Here is a 19,446-nt window from a genome sequence, read left to right as displayed (position 1 = left end):
GGGGGGAGTTTCTTATCAAAGAGCTTAGGGCTTCCTTTCCTTGACCACAGAAAGATCATATTCACACCAAATACCGTACAAAGTGGATATGCAGTACCAGGTTACTTACCCTAGAAAAGCTGATTTATTCCTTGTGGTTACAAGTCACAAATGGCTGGAGCACAGTTCCCCTCATTTGTTCTTCCAGTAAGCCAAATGGAGTCTCCCAATAGCCCAGTGCACCGCAGATAATCTCACACTACACAGACTCCCTTGCTAACGCCACGTTCCCAGCCCAGCAAGGATAATCACATTCCGGCAGCGGGGAGTGAACAGATGGTGGATTCCATGGTAACCAGCTCTCCTAAGGCGATTGGTAGAAGTATGTGACTCAGGCTTATAGGGTAACAATCGTGGTCTTTGTGTTCCAGCTCTGCAAAGCGTAAGTGAGGAAGCCGGCACAGCCACTCACAGGGCTTGCTCAGCAGGTGTCTGGCTATTTAAACCAGGCAGCACAGACCGACTAAGCTCTCTGCAAACTGACCCTTGCCAGGACAAAGTCCTGATTCTCAGATAGGCTGTGCTGCTCATTCAGAAAGAAAGGTCACGGAAACTTAACACACAAACAAAAAACTTGAAAGCTTACTTGCAAAATCAAGATAACACATTATAGAAAACTAAGTTATATCAGCAAGTCATTTTCTGATCTATAATCCCCCTCAGAAATAAAAACTGATTTTATATTTTTAAGGATTTTTAAACAAATATATTTAAATATATCTTATTTTGGAAATAAAGTCGTTTTCAAAATCAGTTCTTTTAGAAGGAAATCACGCTCTACTTTTTGTTCTTTATTGAATGGGAGGAAAGGCAGTGGAGACTTTAATTAGTAAATATACGTGGTCTTATTCATGCTAAGTTAGCAACGTCTCTGTTTTGCTCTGGGTGCTTTAGTTTGTTTCTGCAGTCATGAAGATTAAATACTGACTCAGCAGGAAAACTGACGTGTGTGTGTGTGTGTGTGTGTGTGTGTGTGTGTGTGTGTGTGTGTGACTAACAAGTAAGAATAATCCTGGGAAGATCATAATGGCTGAAAAATCAAACATACCACACCAAAACCACACACTGGCATGTGCCACCACCGCTGGCTAAGAAGTAAACTTTTAAAAGGACAAGGTAAAAAGAAAAATCAGGGTAAACCTAAGAAGAAAATGAAGCCCATTCACTAGACAATACTATGGGCTAGCTGTCTCCTTTACCACCATTCTGTCCCAGAAATTCCATTTCTTTTCTTGGCATAAAAAAAGAAATATTATAAACCAGGCAGTGGTGGCGCATGCCTTTAATCCCAGCACTCGGGAGGCAGAGTCAGGCGGATCTCTGTGAGTTCAAGGCCAGCCAGAGCTACAAAGTGAGTTCCAGGAAAGGCACCAAAGCTACACAGAGAAACCCTGTCTCAGGAAAACCAAAAAAAGAAAAGGAAGAAAGAAAAAAGAAAAGAAAAAGTATACAAATATTAAAAGAAAAAATATAAGCACTACTTGTGGCTGTAATAAATTTATCCCTGTAAAAAATAATCAAGTAGGGTGTTGTTCAAAGTATCAGAAGTTTCGTTTCAGAAGAAAAAAACCCAATTATTAATACCTTTTGAAAAGCAAAATCCATCAGAATTTCAGTAAGACTATATTACAATGACTATGAAAAGGGTGGAAACGTGGCAAAAATATGGTCAAGAAATGTATATGAACTATTCTGGCAAAAACAGTGTCCACACTTACTTACTATAAGAAACTGTTCAAAGGAATATAAGATGTCAAAAGATACATAGATCCACACCAAAGATCCCAAGCAAAAGAAACGGTCATTTAGTAAAGCTTCAATATCCTCATAAAAAGTTTACTTATGTTTTAAATGTATTTATTCTTTCAACTCCATGTATAATGCAGTTGATCATATTGCCCCCATTATCTGCTCTTATATCCCCCTCCTCATTTGAATTTTTTTAAAAAAAGATGGGAATATCAAGGAAAATTTTATGCGAGAGAATTATAATATAATTGTTAAAATTACTGACCATTCCAAGCTTTTAAAACTCATTATGAATGAATAAACTCCCGATTCCCAAACGTATTCACCTGAGACAGAGCCTGAGAACTGCAGACTCTTCCATCTCCTCACCCACTGACTCTTCTACCCAGGTCACAAGCAGAGGAGACTTCCGTGGTTAGGAAGTGGCGGCTGCCCCTTCTCTTACTCACACTGGCCCCTCAGGAACCCTCTTCTCTCTGGGTCACTTTTCTCACTGTTGTAACAAACACCTCAAGGAGGGGATTTGTTGTCCAGTTTGACAGTGAAGTCCCCACGGCAGAGAGAGGGGGATGGGGCAGTGGTGAGGGCAGCTGCCATGCGGCATCTGCATCAGGAAGCAGAGGGGAAGGCCATGCTCAGCCACTTCTTGCCCTTTTGTTCCTTTTGGAAGCCTCCCCACGGAATGGTGCCACAAATACTTAGGGCAGTTCTTCCACCTCAGCTCACTCGGTCTAGAAGCCGCCTCCCAGATATACGCAGATGTTTGTTTCCTGGAGTCCAGACTCCTCCACACGACAGTCAAAGTTAACCAACACAGGAAACTAGCCTTGCCTCATCCCTGAGAACTCACACCCAACCCATTTGCTCAAGTGCTGTAGTTCTTCAAATCTAGCCATTTGTTACCATTTCCACGTCTCCTACCAGGGAAAGGCACACCAACTCCCCCTGGATTCCTTAAAGAGTTCCTAACTAGACTCTACCTTTTAGAGCCTCTGTATAACCACCTCCAGGAACTTCTGTTACCTCATCTCCTACACGCTCTTCTGTCTTCTCCAAGATTCCAGACAGACTGACATTGTGCCTCTCGCTGAAGTTCCTCAGTAACTTGGATGCAGGTGTTGTTTACACCTGGCCAGAGTTATCTGTACACATCTTCCCTTCACCTGGGGGCCTGCATGTCAGGGGCTATGCTATTTGAGATTCTCGGTTCCCAGTGTTAAAGGCCTTACATAGGGAACACTAAACAAGTATTTTGCATGAATAAAAAAAAAATGCCCTATATGAATTTTCAATCTATTGCAACCCTAGAGGTTAACCTATGAATCCAGCATTAGGTTAAGTTATAGAAATAATACGTCCATACCCTATACAGGCTATTATATTGCTTTGGGTTAAAGTGATAACACATAAAAAAACAAACCAAAAAAACCTGTAGGGCCTGTTTTGAAATAGAAAATCAAGGTAAAGCCCATGTAGTGAATCAAGGCTGTTTCCTGCAATGGCAGCTGGGAAAAGGCAGAGAGGGAGAGAGTGGAGAACTGGGGGAGGTAGAGGAAAGAGAAGCAGTCAATCAGGGACCCAAAAATCCTTAAGTAACATCCACATATCCAATGATCTATTTCCTCCAACTAGTCCTGACCTTCCAGTATTCCACGTAGGTTAGTATCCTTAAAATCCAGTCAGTACTCAAGGTCCCATCTGAACATTATGACCTTCAACACATGCACTCTGGGGGAACACTTCATAACAAGTCTTAGCAATAATCATGTATCCCAAAAGCCATGTGGCTATGGTGTATTATTAGTAATGGTGCATTATTTACTCACTTCTTAGTATGTGTTACATGCTGTAATAAACACTTCACAACTGTTTAAACCTCAGGTAAGATATTATTCTTATCCTCATTTTCAAGTATGGAGACTGAGGCACAGATTTTAAGTACTTTGTTCTATGTGAACTTGGTTTTGATTTTTTTTTTTTTTTTTTAGAACAAAGCTTGGATATAAGTCATTATGCTATTCCAGCTTATATATGTATGGGAAAGTCCTCACTGAATCATGCATTTTTAATGAAGAGGATGGCTTACTTAGGTGTCTTGGTTAGCTTTTCTATTGCTGTGAAAAAACATCATGACTCTGGTGGTTTGAATAAGAATGGCCCCCATAGGCTCATATATGTGAATGCTTAGTTATCAGGGAGTAGTACTATTTGAAAAGATTAGAAGGATTAGGAGGTGTTGCCTTGTTGGAGGAAGTGTGTCATTGGGGGTAAGCTTTGAGGTTTCAAAAGCTTGTGCCAGGCTCATATATTCTCATTCATTCATTCTCTCTCTCTCTCTCTCTCTCTCTCTCTCTCTCTCTCTCTCTCTCTCTCTCTCTCTCTGCTTGGGGATCAGGATGCAGCTCTAGTTACTTCCCAATACCTGCTGCCATGCTGTCTGCAATAATAGATTAAACCTCTGAAACTATAAGCAAGCCCCCCAGTTAAATGCTTTCTTTTATAAGAGTTGCCTTGATTATGGTGTCTCTTTACAGAAATAGAACAGTGACTAAGACAATGACCAAAAGCAACTTTGGGCAGAGATGGTTTACTTCATCTTTTAGCTTGTAGTTAGTCCATTGTCCCAGCAAGTCAGAGCAGGAACCTGGAGACAGGAACTGATACAGAGTTCATTGAGGAGTGCTGCTTATGGGCTTGCTCTTCGTGGCTTGCTCAGCCTGCTTTCTTATACCATTCTGGACCACCCTGCCAGGACTCATGCCACTTCATGGCCCTCCCACATCAACCATCAATGAACCATGGGCCACTCCAGTGGGGGGAATGTTCTCAGTTGAGGTTCCCTCTTCCAAAATGATACTAGGCTGTATTAAGTTGACATAAAAAATAGCACAATTACTCCTTGTCAACTTGAAATACTGTTAACATTACTGTTAAATCATAACCTTTCCATTCTTGTTCATCCATTATGATTTCACATTAATACTGATATCAAATATAAAACATTTCAACTTTTGAAAGCCTAGAAATGGAAAGTGTTTAAACTTCCAGTGCTTTTAAAGTTCAGGCCTTTTACTAAGTATCAAAATAAAATACAAGTTGAATACTTTCTTATTCCAAGAGGGAAGAACATTCAAATTCTAGTAAAGGTCCATCAGTGTACAGCTCATTGGTCAGCTTTCTGTGACTGGTGAGCTTCTCGGCTCCCAAGGGCTTGCACAGCACACACTATCTTATAGGCTCAGGCTGCCTCCACTCCATGGCTGCTGCTGTCCTTGCTGTTCATCCATGTTATAGGCATCTCCAAAGTTCTAGGGTCTCTGCAACTGGGCCATAACCTTCACCTAGAGCTTCTCCTGGGCTCTCTTGAGGGACTCCGCCCCTGCCACATTGTGCCAACTTTTCTCCATGACACTTTCAATCCTGAGTTGTAGCATGAATCTTCAAAGTTCTTATTAATAAAATCAAACCTCCTGCAGTGTTCCTAGCTTCCCCGAGAGAGCTTCTTCCTGTTTGTCTGTCTTTAAATAGTCTTTCTGTTCTGTCTTCTCATTGTTTGTAAACCCAACCACATGACTGCCTTGTCACTGCCTGTAAGTACCGCCCTCCAGATCTTAAAGGCGTATGTCTCCAATACTGGCTGTATCCCTGAACACACAGAAATCTACCTAGCTCTTCTAACCGCCACGCTCTTGCTATGGCTCTAATAGCTCTGACCCCAGGGCAACTTTATGTATTAACATAAAATTAAAATCACATTTCAGTACAAATAAAATATCACCATACTGAGTCTTCTGCTGCAACTGAGGCTGCAGTTTCAATAATGGCCTCTCCTTGTCTCTCTTCAGGGACCCCAGCCCTACCACACAGTGCCAAACCTCAGCTGCTCTCCTTGACTCCTTCACGACTTCAAAGTACCACCTGGGTGATTCTACAGGTTACTTGCTAGCATGAGATACAGTCTCTGGACTACAACTTCTGTATCCTGACCCTGAGGAAATATTTCCAGATTTACGATCTTCAATGATGCAGGTCTCTTCTTAATCACCACTAATTTCTCAGCTACATCTGACCAGTGTCAATTGTACCAGTAAAGAAAGGTTTCACGTTAATGGTTCTCGATTCAAAATATCACACAAATGACGCTGACAGAGAGAGTGTCTGCTTCCCTGTAAAACTGCACGGTCAGTGCAGCAATGCTCCCTTGTCTACATTCCTTCCACCTTTTTATCTTCCAAGCACCCACAGAACAGCCCGCTGAGCTCTGAACACTCAGTAGCTTTTCCAGTCCAAGGCTCAAATGCCACCACAGTGCTCCAAAAACCCAAGGTCAGGAGTGTCAAAACAATCCCCCTTGACATGGTACCAATTTCTTACATGGCTTCTCTGTTGCTGTGATAAAACATCCTGACCAAAAGCAACAAGGGGAAGAACGGTTTTATTTCATTATGGCTTGTAGTTCATCATCAAGGTGAGTCAGGGCAGGAACTCGAGACAGAAACCTGGAGGTAGGAACTGACAAAGGTCATGGAGGAGTTTGCTGACTTGCTCAGACAGCTCTCTTACACAATCCAGGACCACCCACACGATGACTTGACCTTCTGACCCTTCGGCTGCCACGTGTTGTTTGCTGGAGTTACAAGCATGTGCCAACATGCTGTGTTTGTGAGGTTCTAAGGATTGATCTCAGGACTTGAGGCATGAAAGGCAAGTCCTCTGCCAACTGACCTGCATCCCCACACCTCTGATCTGGTGTTTGAACAGAGGGCAATGTTTGAGAGAGAGGACACCCTTTTGCACACATATAAACATATACACATATAAACATATATAGATACTCCATTCTTCTTTCTGCTCCAAAACCAAAAACCAAATTGCTATTGCTAAAAATAGCATCATCTTGGTTTAATTCTCACCATAGATTAAAGCAGCATGTCCAGAAACAGTATAACCATACTTACACCCAGCCTGATTTATGTGTTCACCCAGAAAACCCCAACGCACACTTATTCATATGTAATTTCACAAACACAGAAACTGAAGCTCTCTCACACTAGTAAGGACACAGATTTTCTGAAGTTAGAGAGAAGGTCAAATGTTCCTAATTATAGAAAGAATAAGTTAATTATTAGTTTTTCCCCCAAGGAGAATACTCCTAGTTTGTACCACATCACTTAATCAATTATGGAGGACAAGCATTGACCAAGAGTGCTATGCTAACTTGCTCACAGACCACAACCTGACAGGCTCTCAAATGTGGTCTGTCAGCATCACAGCAGAGCATGCCAGGAGACCTTTAGAGCACAAATTAAATTTGTTTAGCAGACTTAGTGCAGCTTGAACATTCTGGGCTTCTATATAGCTTTCCTAAGTATGTGTCCTGCAGGTCCATTGCAGAGAGTAAATCCAGGACCTGTTCATGCTAAAAGCACTCTACTCTACCCTACCCTATGTCCCCAGCCCTGGGTACATCCCTCGGAGCAACTTGTGTATTTCATATATGTTACAGAGTTCATTAACATAGAGTCACTTACAACTGAGTAGAATCCAAGCAACAGTACTGTTTCTTCTCTTTTCTAATGCTTGGATAGGGAGTTGTCAATTTTATTAAGCTTTTCTTTTGGGTTTTTTAAAATTTTCTCTATTGTGTAGTTTTAATTCTCATGTTTACCACTGTTTTCTTCTATGTAGAGTTATTTGGTTTCTCTAAGTTTATAATGTAGATTCTTGTACTTTAGACTTTTCCAATATATTTTCTAATATAGCTATACTAGCTTATAGGGCTTGCAAACAACTGTAGAATATGCTTTTGAAATCATTTTCATTTTGAAATATAAAAATTGTATTGCCGTTGTGTGTGTATATACACGTATGTGTACATACACACCATGGCATAGGTGTGGTGGTCAGAGGACAACTTATAAGGGTATATTTTCTCCTTCCACTTGGCTCCCAGGCATGAAACATGGGTACTTGGGCTTAATGGCAAGTGCCTTTATCTGCCTAGCCCTTTAACTGGGCCCATTATTTTTGCTTGATTTTTATTTTTTAATGAAAAGAAAGTTTTCCAACATTTATTACTCCATCATGGTCAGAGCCACATCATTTCAATGAACCTGCTTGTCTTAATACTTACTTAAAAGATTAAATTAGTTACTGCAAAAAACGAATGAAATTTTTTAAATGAAAAGACAAATGACTCTTGCCGTATACAGGTTATGTACAGGAACACATCACACAGTACAGTAAAGAACTGTTTGGATGGACAGCCTCATTGATACTTTCTGTTAGTCCAGTTGGAGGGACCATACCCTAAAACCACATAATCTTTCACTGAAGACATTTGCAGGAATATTCTCATTCAGAAAGAACACAATTTGCTTCCATTCAGCAATACGAAGCCATTTTGTCTTCATTCTCACACAGAAAACTCAAACACAACAAAGGCCACTTATTTAGCAAAAAATGACCACTCCGGATGACTGACCAATTCTCACATGCCTGTGCTGTCCTGAGAGCCCTATACTAGGTAAAATCTATGAAATAGGAAACACAGTCTGTGTTTGAAGTAATTTAAGCAAAATCACAAAAAGAATCTGAATCTAAATTGATTCTGGTAACGTCAAATGACAGAACTCGAGTCAAAACAGCAGAGGTGCCGCTGAAGTTAGGGGTCAAGAGACAGCATTTTTATTAATGGCTACAATCTAGAGGACAAGAGGCTTTCTTTTACTGAAACTGAATTATTGAGAGGTGCCCAAGTCATTACTATCCTAGTAAACAAAGAAGACCTTCAGTCAAAGCTTCCTGGATCTGTGTACCTGGCGGTCCCAGTGCTTTCCTAACTGTGCTGTTTACCTGATACAATGGATCTAGTTCTCCACTCACAAGACATAGAAAGCAGGAGAAGCAGCCTGGGTCACAGTCCTTATTCAGTTTTCCTCAAAGGTCCTGTCTGCAAATGCTCCCTCTGTATTTCACTCTGTCTTTTCACTATGGAGAGGACACAGGCTAGTGGACACAAGAGGAAGTAACAGTTTAAGAAAAAGTAAGATCCACAACTTCAAATGTTTAAAACCTGAATACAGTATCGGGTTCTGAAAAATCTAAGGTCAGCTACTATTATTATCCTAAAACCAAGAATTTAAGTGTGATGGGGTTCGGCCCTAAGGCACTGGCACGGCTGTCTTACACGCTAGTGTTCTTTTTAAAGTTATTCATAAGCCAAAATCGAGACACCGAACCAAGGTATTGCCCTGGGACACAACAACACAGAGCAACTGAAACCAGAACTTCCAAAGAAACTTTAGTAGCTTAAAAAATAATATTATGTGGCGGGAGTAAGAACTATCACACAAAATCCACACACACCGTAGTCCTGGCTTTGCAGAACTGTAGCAACGCAGAAGAGCCTCAGAGCTGGACCGGCAGGCACCGCCAGGCAGGCCCACAGGCATACTCTGCTCTCTCCTTCTTGCTCAGAAAAAAATGTGTCCTTTAAAAAATGTTTTTCTCTGAACAAATACATTGACCTAAGTTGATTTTGTTCTATGTGTTCAGTTAGTTGGTTAAATATAAGATAATGTAAGATTACTGGTCAAATGAACTTCAGATTCTGATAAATCATACGTGATTTCCCAAAAGCCTTGAAGAAGGAGACTATAATAATAAAATAATAATAATAATAATAATAATAATAATAATAATAAAACAACTCTGGTCTTTTTAACTCACTTCTATTACTATTGGGAACAGAGTTGTACTATGAACTACAGAGACAATGGCTGCTCCTTCAGTTACATCTTGGGTCATGAAAACAAGAAGTTACACACAAAAAAAAAAAAGAAAAAGAAAGAAAATAACTGGTATCACAGAACCTTCTGGTGAAGATTCACAATAACTTTCGATCACAGTAGAAATGTTCGTGATAAATTAACACCAAATGAAGCCACACACCAGCAACTTAGTCTATATACCCAAAAAATTCTGTTGTAGCCTGAGATCATTCTAAAACTGTGGTCATAAAATGGCAGTACTCACCACACCCCATAAAAGATTCCTTTCAAATAGCAGTCAGCAGCACCTGTTTCTCTTCTAATCAATTTTTTTCTTGCCTCTTGAGGAAAGGGAATTGCATTGGTCATTTGGAGGCAAAATTTCTATCAGTCTGTAGTCAGATAGCAGGCATGCGTCTTATGTTGGAAATGACAAATAACATAAATAACAGGAACTACGGAGTTGTTTCATAACTGTCCTAGTTGTGAGAGTTGTGAGGACACCCCAAAAAAGGACACAATATATTTCAAAACCCCAAGAAAGTATTTCCACATGTGGTCAGAGAGAGAGAACACTGTGGGTGGGATAGGAAGGTGACGCTGGCCAGCTGCATGTGATTTAACTATAGCAAGCCATTAGGTTTAATAACAAGCTATCCTTTAAAAACAGGCTGGGGGTGCAGATCTGTGGTATATACAGAGCTTGCTTAGAATGACATGGTTCTAGGTTTGATCTAGCAACACACACACACACACACACACACACACACACACACACAGGAAAAACAAATTCTTCAAAGAACATTAGGATCTTTTCACAGCCACTGGAAAGAGCTAAGAAATAGAATAACTAATTCTGAGCAATGTGACTATGTTCCCCAAAGAAAAGGGATCTTTCAGGTCTTTCTCAGAAACAAGTATGCAGATCACACTGCAACACAAGTAACTTCTTTGCTAAGACACATAGGACTTTGACTAAAGATGCTACCCTTGTTCTGTGTAAGATAAGATTATTGGTTAAAATGAATGCTTTGGTTACTTATGACACAGGCTTCTTAGAACACTCAAAGAGTAATCAGTCACATGTCTACTCAACTTTTACATAATAATCTAAACCTAATTCCCTTTCTTTGTAATGTTTTGATGTCAGACTCAAACTAGAATATCTAGACTCAGTTCAGTGTCATAATCCTTTCAACAAATTACTGCATTTCTGAAAGAAAATCGAGATTAAAAATTATTCACTACCTCCAAATGCTTGAGGAATTTGGATGAGTACAGCAAAACAAACACTTAAAATAACTTACAAACCAGCCAGTGGAAGCATAGAGGAACCCGGCTGGAGAAATACATGTGAAAATCAACTGGGGCCTTTTAGACATTCTCCTGTTGTTTTAAGGTATGGCAGACACTGCACATTAACATCAGGGAGATGAGCTCTATGCACTTCAAGGTTCTCATACATTTTCTCACTGCAATTGTCAGTGACACATGTGAATAGAGTTTGAAGAGATGTATTTACTGTTACTGTGTATATGTATTAATGGGGGGGTATGGGTGTGCACATACCACTGGGCATGTGTAGAAGTCAGAGGACCACTTTGTGAAGCTGGTTCTATGCTTCTGTCTTTACCTAGGCTACAGGAATAGTCAGGCCATTAGGCTCCTGTCATGCCACTTAGCTGCCTTTCCTAAGCATCCTCTCATCTAGTGTAATACTTCCAAGAGGTGGTGATTTTGAGAGCTGGTAATGTGATGATCATGTGAACATTGTTAAAATCATGAGCTTTACATGTTGATCTCTGTGAAGTGACTGGTGTTACAGCAAGTTCATGTAATATGTCCACCTCAGGGCCTGATGTTTTCCAAACTTCACTCACTCAAGCCCCCAAGCTCACCCAGGTTAAATGAAGGCTGGGGTACAGGAGGTGCTGGCAATGTGCTCAGGCATGTCTATGAAGTATCAGCATTTTTTGATCCCTCTCTGTAGCTCTGAGGCATGTGGCAGGAAACTTTAAAATGACTACATGCCAGTATGGCTGAACTGAAACTGTCTTGCTTTGCTGTTATGTTTCATGGTGAAGGATCTTAATGAGTATGCTAGCCTTTGGTTGGTTAGTTGGTTGGTTGGTTAGTTGGTTGGTTGGTTGGTTGGCTGGCTGAAGATAGGGTTGCACTTTGTAACCCTAGCTAGCCTGGACTTGGCTGGCCTTGAACTCACAGAGTTCTGCCTGCCCTTAGCCTCTGAAGTGCTGGAATTAAAGGTATGTGTCACCATGGCCCGTTTTTCTACCGCCTTTTCAATGTTTCAGTAGTATGGGAAAAAAAGGATGAATAAAAATTTATTTGAAATATCTCATAATGGTTTAAAGCATAGAATTTTATGTGAATAAATTCCTACATTGTAGCCAGGTGGTGGTGGTACATATCTTTAATCCCAGCACTCAGGAGGCAGGGGCAGGGGATCTCTACAAATTTGAGACCAGTCTGGTCTACATAGTGAGATCCAGGGTAGCCAGGCCTACAAAGAGAAATCCTGTCTCAAAAATAAATAAATAAATAAATAAATAAATAAATAAATAAATAAATGGATAAATAATCCTACACTGTAGATATTTCAAAAATCTTTACCACTTACAGGGCCTTTTCATTATCCAGGTACTATGTGAGTACAGCTGTGGGAAAATGTCACCCTAGGTAAAATCCCTCATGAATGTGTGCTGAGTTCCACATTCATGACTTATAGCTTGCCATATTAAGACTACATAAAACCAAAAACAAAGTTATTTTGACCAATCTAATCACATATGTTTAAATTTCACAGGGGTTTTAGGACTCAAAATTTCAATCAATTTGTTCCAGTGCTACAATTAGTAACTCCCAAAGTGAGGAGACTAAATATTAAACTTCACGGAAGGAGAAACAGAAGCAGCATCATAGTCCACATCCTCATATGATGAACATCATCAGTCAGAGCTACAGAACTTGACTGTTGGATCCCCAAATAAGAACTCTGACCACCAGGCTTTATCAGGGGGCCCATTTCACAGTGAAGGACACAGCCCATCCACAGACAGCTCCTGGCCAGAAACTCACGGTTCCATTTCTCTTGCTAAACTTTCTATTTAGGCCTGACAAACTGCTTTCTACATCATGTGGTCCTCTTCGTAACTCAATACCTCAACACTTCCTATTTAATCTACTTGTAAATTTTAAGTTTCACATCCAGCCTTGGAACAGGAGCATGTTATAGCATCTTGAAACCAGGTGTCCACCCAGGGATCTTGTCTTGATCTTAATTAGCTGGTTTGCTGTGAGGAAAATGAGAAGAGAACTGTCATGTCACTTCCTCAAAGTCATTTGACTCAGGAATAGCTTTAGGGCTCAAGGTCTGCTTGCACTTCCTCTGGGGGGCTAACTACGCCTGGAAAGTCAGGCACTAGCAGCAAGCACCACACAGCCCAGGGTATTTAAAGCACTCCAAATTAATTTCCTCTTCCCCTAACATCTACTTCCACCTTTTGCCTATTTCCTGTATATGTTGTATTGTGATTTGGAGAAAAACTGCAACTGTTTTGGTAAATAAATAAAAACTTTTTTTCTAGACATGAAGCAAGTGTTTCAATTCCTTATTAAAATAGAGGACAGTCTCAAAATTGCAATAGTTATAAATACTCTAATTTTTGACAATTTCATATAAGCAAAAAGTATCTTGTGAACACATTCCTCTCCTTCCTCTTCCACTTAGCCCCTTCCTATTTACACGTCTCAGTTTTGTGTGTGTGCACATCTTGTGTTCATGATTACATCAGCCCCATCTTATCAAGACAGTGTTTCATAGGATGCTGTCCCCATCCTCAAGCTCTTAAAAATCCCTGAATCTTAGAGGGGATGATATGGATGTTCTATAGGGATAAACATTCATTCTCAACATTTTGACCAGTTATGAGTCTCTGTGCTAACTGTTACCCACTAAAAATAGCAATACTTTTTGAAAATACATGTTAAGTACATTTATTTTCTTTAATTTTACTGGAAAGGACCATTATTTCTTGGCTTACAAATTCTAGGCAGTTTATTTAAATCTGTGTGAGTACCAACACATGTGTTACATGTCATTATAAAGAAGATGCCTCACAGAGTAAATAACTGTACTTTCTCTGGTAACTGGACTGTTCTGCCTCTGAGAGATATAATAAGGAACACTTGAAATACGGACCATGTGACTAAAGAACGGAAGTAAATATTACTTTATTTAACTGAGATTTAATATTTTGAATTAAGTATCAGCTGGGTGGTGACGGTGGACGCCTTTAATACCAGCACTTAGGAGGCAGAGGCAAAGACTAAGCAATTTGCCTTGTATCGAGCTGGGCAAGATGACCTGGTATGAGGAACAGGGTCCCAAATGCCAGTAAAAGAGTCAGAGACAGCATCTGCTCCCACTGTTAGGAGTCCCACAAAAAGACCAAGCTATACAATGTAACATATATGCAGAGGGCCTAGGTCAGTCCCATGTAGGTTCCCTGGTTGTTGGATCAGTCTCTATGAGCTCCTATGGGCCCAGATTAGTTTATTCTGTGGGTTTTCTAAATCCACACACCTATGGACATCTGATTTTCAACAAAGAAGCCAAAATTACACAATGGAAAAAAGAAAGCATCTTCAACAAACAGTGCTGGTATAACTGGATGTCAGCATGTAGGAGAATGAAAATAGATCCATATCTTTCACCCTGCATAAAACTCAAGTCCAACTGGATAAAAGACCTCAACATAAATCCAGTCACACTAAAGCTGATAGAAAAGAAAGTGAGAAATAGCTTGGAATGCACTGGCACATGAGACAACTTCCTGAACTGAAAACCAAGAGTACAGACACTAAGGTAAACAATTAATAAATGGGACCTCCTGAAGCTGAAAAGCTTCTGTAAGGCAAAGGACACCTTTAATAAGACAAAATTGCAGCCTACAGTATGTGAAAAGATCTTCACCAACTCCACATCTCATGAGAGCTTATTTCCAAAATATATAAAGAACTCAAGAAACTAGACATCAAAAAAAATAATCCAATTAAAAAATGGGGTACAGAACCAAACAGAGAATTCTCAACAGAATAATCTCAAATGCCTGAGAAATATTTAAAGAAATGTTCAACATCCTTAGCTACCAGGGAAATGCAAATCAAAATTGCTTTGAGATTCTACCTTATACCTGTGAGAATGACTAAGATAAAAAACACAAGTGACAGCTCATCCTAGAGAGGATGTACAGCAAGGGGAACACTCCTCTACTGCTTGTGGAAATGCAAACTAGTACAGCAATTTTGGAAATCAATATGGTGGTTTCTCAGAAAATTGGGAATCGATCTACCTCAAGACCCAGCTATACTATTCCTGGGTATATACCCAAAGGATGCTCAATCATGCCACAAAGACACTTGCTCAGCTATGTTCATAGCAACTTTATTCATAATAACCAGAACCTTAAAACAAACTAGATGTCCCTCAACTGAAGAATGGATAAAGAAAATGTGGTACATTTATACAATGGAGTACTACTCAGCTGTTAAAAACAATGACATCATGAAATCTGCAGGCAAATGGATGGAACTAGAAAAAATCATCCTGAGTGAGGTAACCCAGACCCAGAAGGACAAACATGGTATATACTCACTCATAAGTGGATATTAGCTGTATAGTCAAGGATAACCACAGACCCAGAGAGGTTAGGTAACAAGGAGGCTCAAGGAGGGCACTAGAATCTGTCTGGGAAGGGGAAATAGAAGAGATTTGGTGGGTGGACAGGGGGAAGTTGGGGATCAAGTGGGGGTTGGTGGAGGGGAGAGTGCTGAAAGAGACTACTGAAAAGGGTGTCACTTCAGGGTCAGAAACCTGGTGCAAGGGAAATTCCCAGAATCTGCAAAGATGACCCCAGCTAAGACTCCTAGCAATATCAGATATGTAACCTGAACTGGCCATCTCCTCTGACCAGGCAAGACTTCCAGGGGAGGAATAACCTTGAACCTATGGTCTGTCCTGCCTATGGAATGTGCTGGGATTAGATCGGCACAGAGATAGTGAGAGTGTCCAACCAATACTGGTCCAGCCTGAGTCTCATGCCACAAGAGGGAGCCCACCCATGACACTGCCTAGAGTGCCAGCACCCACAGGATGGGTGGCCCAGAGACTTAGGATAGAACCAAACACGACTGGAGGGAAAAAAGTCAATGTGATGATATTAACGACGATATTCTGCTATATTCATGGATTGGTGCCTAGCTCAGTTGTCATCAGAGAGGCTTCATCCAGCAACTGACAGAACAGATGCAGACCCACAGCCAAACATTAGGCTGAGCTGGGGGAATCCTGCAGAAGAGGGGGAGGAGGGATTGTAGGAGCCAGAGGGGTCAAGATTGTGTTGTTCTTAATCGTGAACTTTTTAGATGACAATATTGTGTCACCAGGTCAAAAGGTTACACACACCTACAAAGTTTATGTTGAGCGGATTGATTTCTTCTGCCCTCCTTCCTTCCCTTCCCCACTTTATTCTTTCCTCCCAGGGCCCCTGGGTATCCAGTGGGAAACAGTCTGTGGAACGGATCATCTTTCCTTGATTTTAATACTTTTGAAATTTTTCAGGTGGCAATTTTCTGCATTTTTTTTTCTATTTCCTTTATTTGCCTATCCCTCTTCCAAATACTAGTTTTGAACTACATAATAACCTTAGAATTTAATACAGTGATTCCTCACACACTATTCTTTTTCAGGATCGTTATGTATTATCTGCACCAGGAGTTCAGCCAGAATATGGGAGGGCTCTAGGGCCCCATGAAAAGATCCAACATTCAGATTACAGACACAGAACAAGAACAATCATGCAGTAAAGGCAGATAAAATATTTTCAAGAAGATTAGAGAATATTTCCTAAATCTAGAGAAAGAAATGTTTACCCAGGTGCAAGAGGTCTACAGAACACCAACTAGACAGGACCAGGAAAGAAACTCCCCACAACATGTGCCAGTTAAAAGATGAAACTACAGAATAAAGAAAGGATGATAAATGCTGCAAGAAAGAAAAGGCCAAGTCCTTTATAAATGTAGGCCAGTGAGAACAATCCCTGATTATTTGACAGAAACTTTTAAAGCCAGAAGCCAGTTCAAAAAGATCACAACTCTCCACCCAGACGACTGTGTTCAGTAAGGACTGGATGAGTTGGCTCAGTGGTTAGGAGAACTTGCTGCTCTAGTTCCTAGCATGGTGACTCAAAACCATCTACAAACCCAGCTCAATCAATGTCCTCTTCTGACCTAAGCAGGCACCAGGCATGCATGTGGTACACATATACACATGCAGGCAAAACACTCATACAAATAAAATAAATCTAAAGAAACTTGTTTTTAAAAGATGAAATGCATTAGAAGTAACATCAGACTCTTAAAACAATAAATAAAATTAAAGGAGAAAAAAATCTTTCCATGATAAAAACAGATTAAAGGAATTTATGATGGCTAAGCCAGCACTAAAGATAGTCTTTGGGAGAAAGATAAATGCGCTCCAAAGGTCACAGAGAATACATTGAAAATGTCAGAACAGTTCATCTGAAGAGGCCGAGGAAGCTCCTAACCCACTGCCTACAAAACCACAAGCCTAGTTCCAGACTCAAGGCTGTGGACCCCTTCATTTGTGAACACACTTTGCCTGACCTAGCTCTAGACTGGAGGTTTGGGAGCCATCTCTTCCTGGTTTAATTAAAGAATTCATCCACGGGATTTACATGGCTTAGCTCAAGCTCATGCATCTCCTGTCCTGAAATGATTTAAGACCAAATTGTCACATTAGACACACAAAGAAAGAAGTCCATTTGCCCAGGTCACATGGTAAAAGCAAAAGCAGCATTAACAGCCAAAACGGCATGCCTCCCATAAACACACTAGACCTACAGAAGCATTTTCTAATGAGAACTACCTAGTGAGAAGGCCAGGCAAGTATCATGACAGCCTGCCCTAGTAACTCAGTTAAGAACTAGGCCCCAGTCCCTGCTTTTTGGAATGGAGCAAGCAGTTTCTGAGGAAGAGCCACGAACAAAGGACAATCAATATCCAACACCCTGGACAGCAAGGATGAGGAGGCCGGGCAGCCTAAGCCATAAATAGCTCAAGATTATGACCAAATAAGGACAAAGCCTGGGACTTGTCGAGGCCTGCCCCAAAATGGAAAGCTGTAGCCCTGACTAGCCCTGGCCAACTAGAATGTACTAATAATGGCATAATAATATGATTACCACTTGCTTGAGCCAATTATATCTAAAGTGACCTAACTGCCTTAGGACCTACCCTTGACTGTGCTTAAAAGGAGCCCACACACCCCTCTCAGCGTCTTTGCCATCTTGCCTTTGTGTTGGATGGCAGGCCCCAGCATGCTGGAATAATAAACACTCTTGCATATGTGGACGGTGGTCATTTGTGGGACTTCTCCAGGACCCTAACACCTAAATGAACCCCAGGAAAAACAATTTAAAAGCACTATCTTAAATTTTATCAAAGAATTAAAGATTTAAAAACATGAAAACATACTTCATTGAACAACAATGAACACAGGAGTGATAGCCAAGAAAATACAAATAACATACTTAAATAAAAAAGCAAAGAAAGCTGGGTGTGGTGGTGCATTCCTTTAATTCCAACACTTGGAAGGCAAGAAGAAGATTTCTGTGAGTTCAAGGTCAGCCTGTTCTACACAGTGAGTTCCCGGACAGAATTGTTACACAGAGAAACTCTGTCTAGGAAAACCAGAAAGAGGAAAAAAAAAATAGCAAAAAGAATTTAAGTTTTAAAACTGAATTCAATAAAGGGATAGAAACACTGAAGAGAACAAAGCTGAAATGAAGATGGAATTGAAAACCTCAATATCCCAGTCAGAAAACTCAGGGCAAAGCCTTACATGTAAAGTCAAGCAGAGACAGCCTGCCTGGGTTCAAAGACGCAGTAGAGGGTCTAGACAAAATACACCAAAGAAAATGAAAAACACTTTAAAGCACAGGAGAGGACTGTACAAGAAGGAATGTGGAAGATCCAGGTTAATGGCATAGATCAGCTCTTTTAGGAAGCCAGAGAAGAAAATGACCCCCAAACTAAGGAAAGACACACCAATACAGGTACAAGCACACAGAACCCCAGCCAGACAAGACCAAAGAAGCAGCAAGTAACACCAGATCATGGTTTAAACACCAAATATACACAGCTAAAATGTTGAGAGTTTGACAAGAAAAAACACAAGTCACATACAAGGGAAAACTCATCAGAGTAACACCCGACTTCTCAGTAGAAATTCTAAAAGCCAGTGAGCCAGGAGCAATGTACTCCAAGTCCACAACTATCAACCTAGACTACTGCACCCAGAAAAACCACCTGCCATAGCTAAAGAGGAAGGAAAACTTTCCAAGATCTAAACAGTCTAAACAAAATCATATCCAACAACCACAGCTACAAACAAACAAAAAACACAAGCAAAAAAAATCGCTAAACAGAATACTGAAGCAATACTTCAAACTGAGGAGAGGAGTAAGCACAGCCAAGACACCCAGAAAAGATACAAATGAAGCCATGATTTTAAAAAAACAACCCACAATTAAGAACACAAATATATAATTTCAGAAGTAAATGGCATCTTATATTAAAGGACCTAACAGATATTTACAGACTATTCTACCCAAACATCAAAGAATACACATTCTAGTTAGCAACACATGGACACGTCTCTAAAATACACCACATCCTGGGACACAAAGCAAAACTTAACAGAGAAAAAATTAAATAATTCCACATATATCTGACTTTTATGCAATAAACCTTAAAACTGACAGAAAACAAAACTCTAGTGTGTGCT

At 40.4% G+C, this 19,446-nt stretch overlaps 1 protein-coding gene across 4 annotated transcripts in view; it reads right to left on the bottom strand.

Annotated features, from left to right (window-relative positions):
- Fgd4 (FYVE, RhoGEF and PH domain containing 4) overlaps positions 1-19,446 on the bottom strand; it is a 201,445-nt gene that overhangs the window by 151,340 nt on the left and 30,659 nt on the right. Inside the window, exon 1 of one of the 4 annotated variants that reach the window (XM_037209960.1) lies at positions 9,826-10,035. The exons of the other annotated variants lie outside the window; for them this stretch is intronic. Coding sequence (XP_037065855.1) covers positions 9,826-9,835 — 10 coding nt within the window. The 5' untranslated portion in view covers positions 9,836-10,035. Of the gene's footprint in view, positions 1-9,825; positions 10,036-19,446 lie in introns of those variants that run through there. 4 annotated transcript variants of the gene reach the window in all.

This window comes from Peromyscus leucopus, chromosome 12 (genome assembly GCF_004664715.2).
Source record: "Peromyscus leucopus breed LL Stock chromosome 12, UCI_PerLeu_2.1, whole genome shotgun sequence".
NCBI lineage: Eukaryota > Metazoa > Chordata > Mammalia > Rodentia > Cricetidae > Peromyscus > Peromyscus leucopus.
Note: the sequence above shows the minus strand (reverse complement) of the source record. Positions and strands in the feature narration are given on the sequence as shown.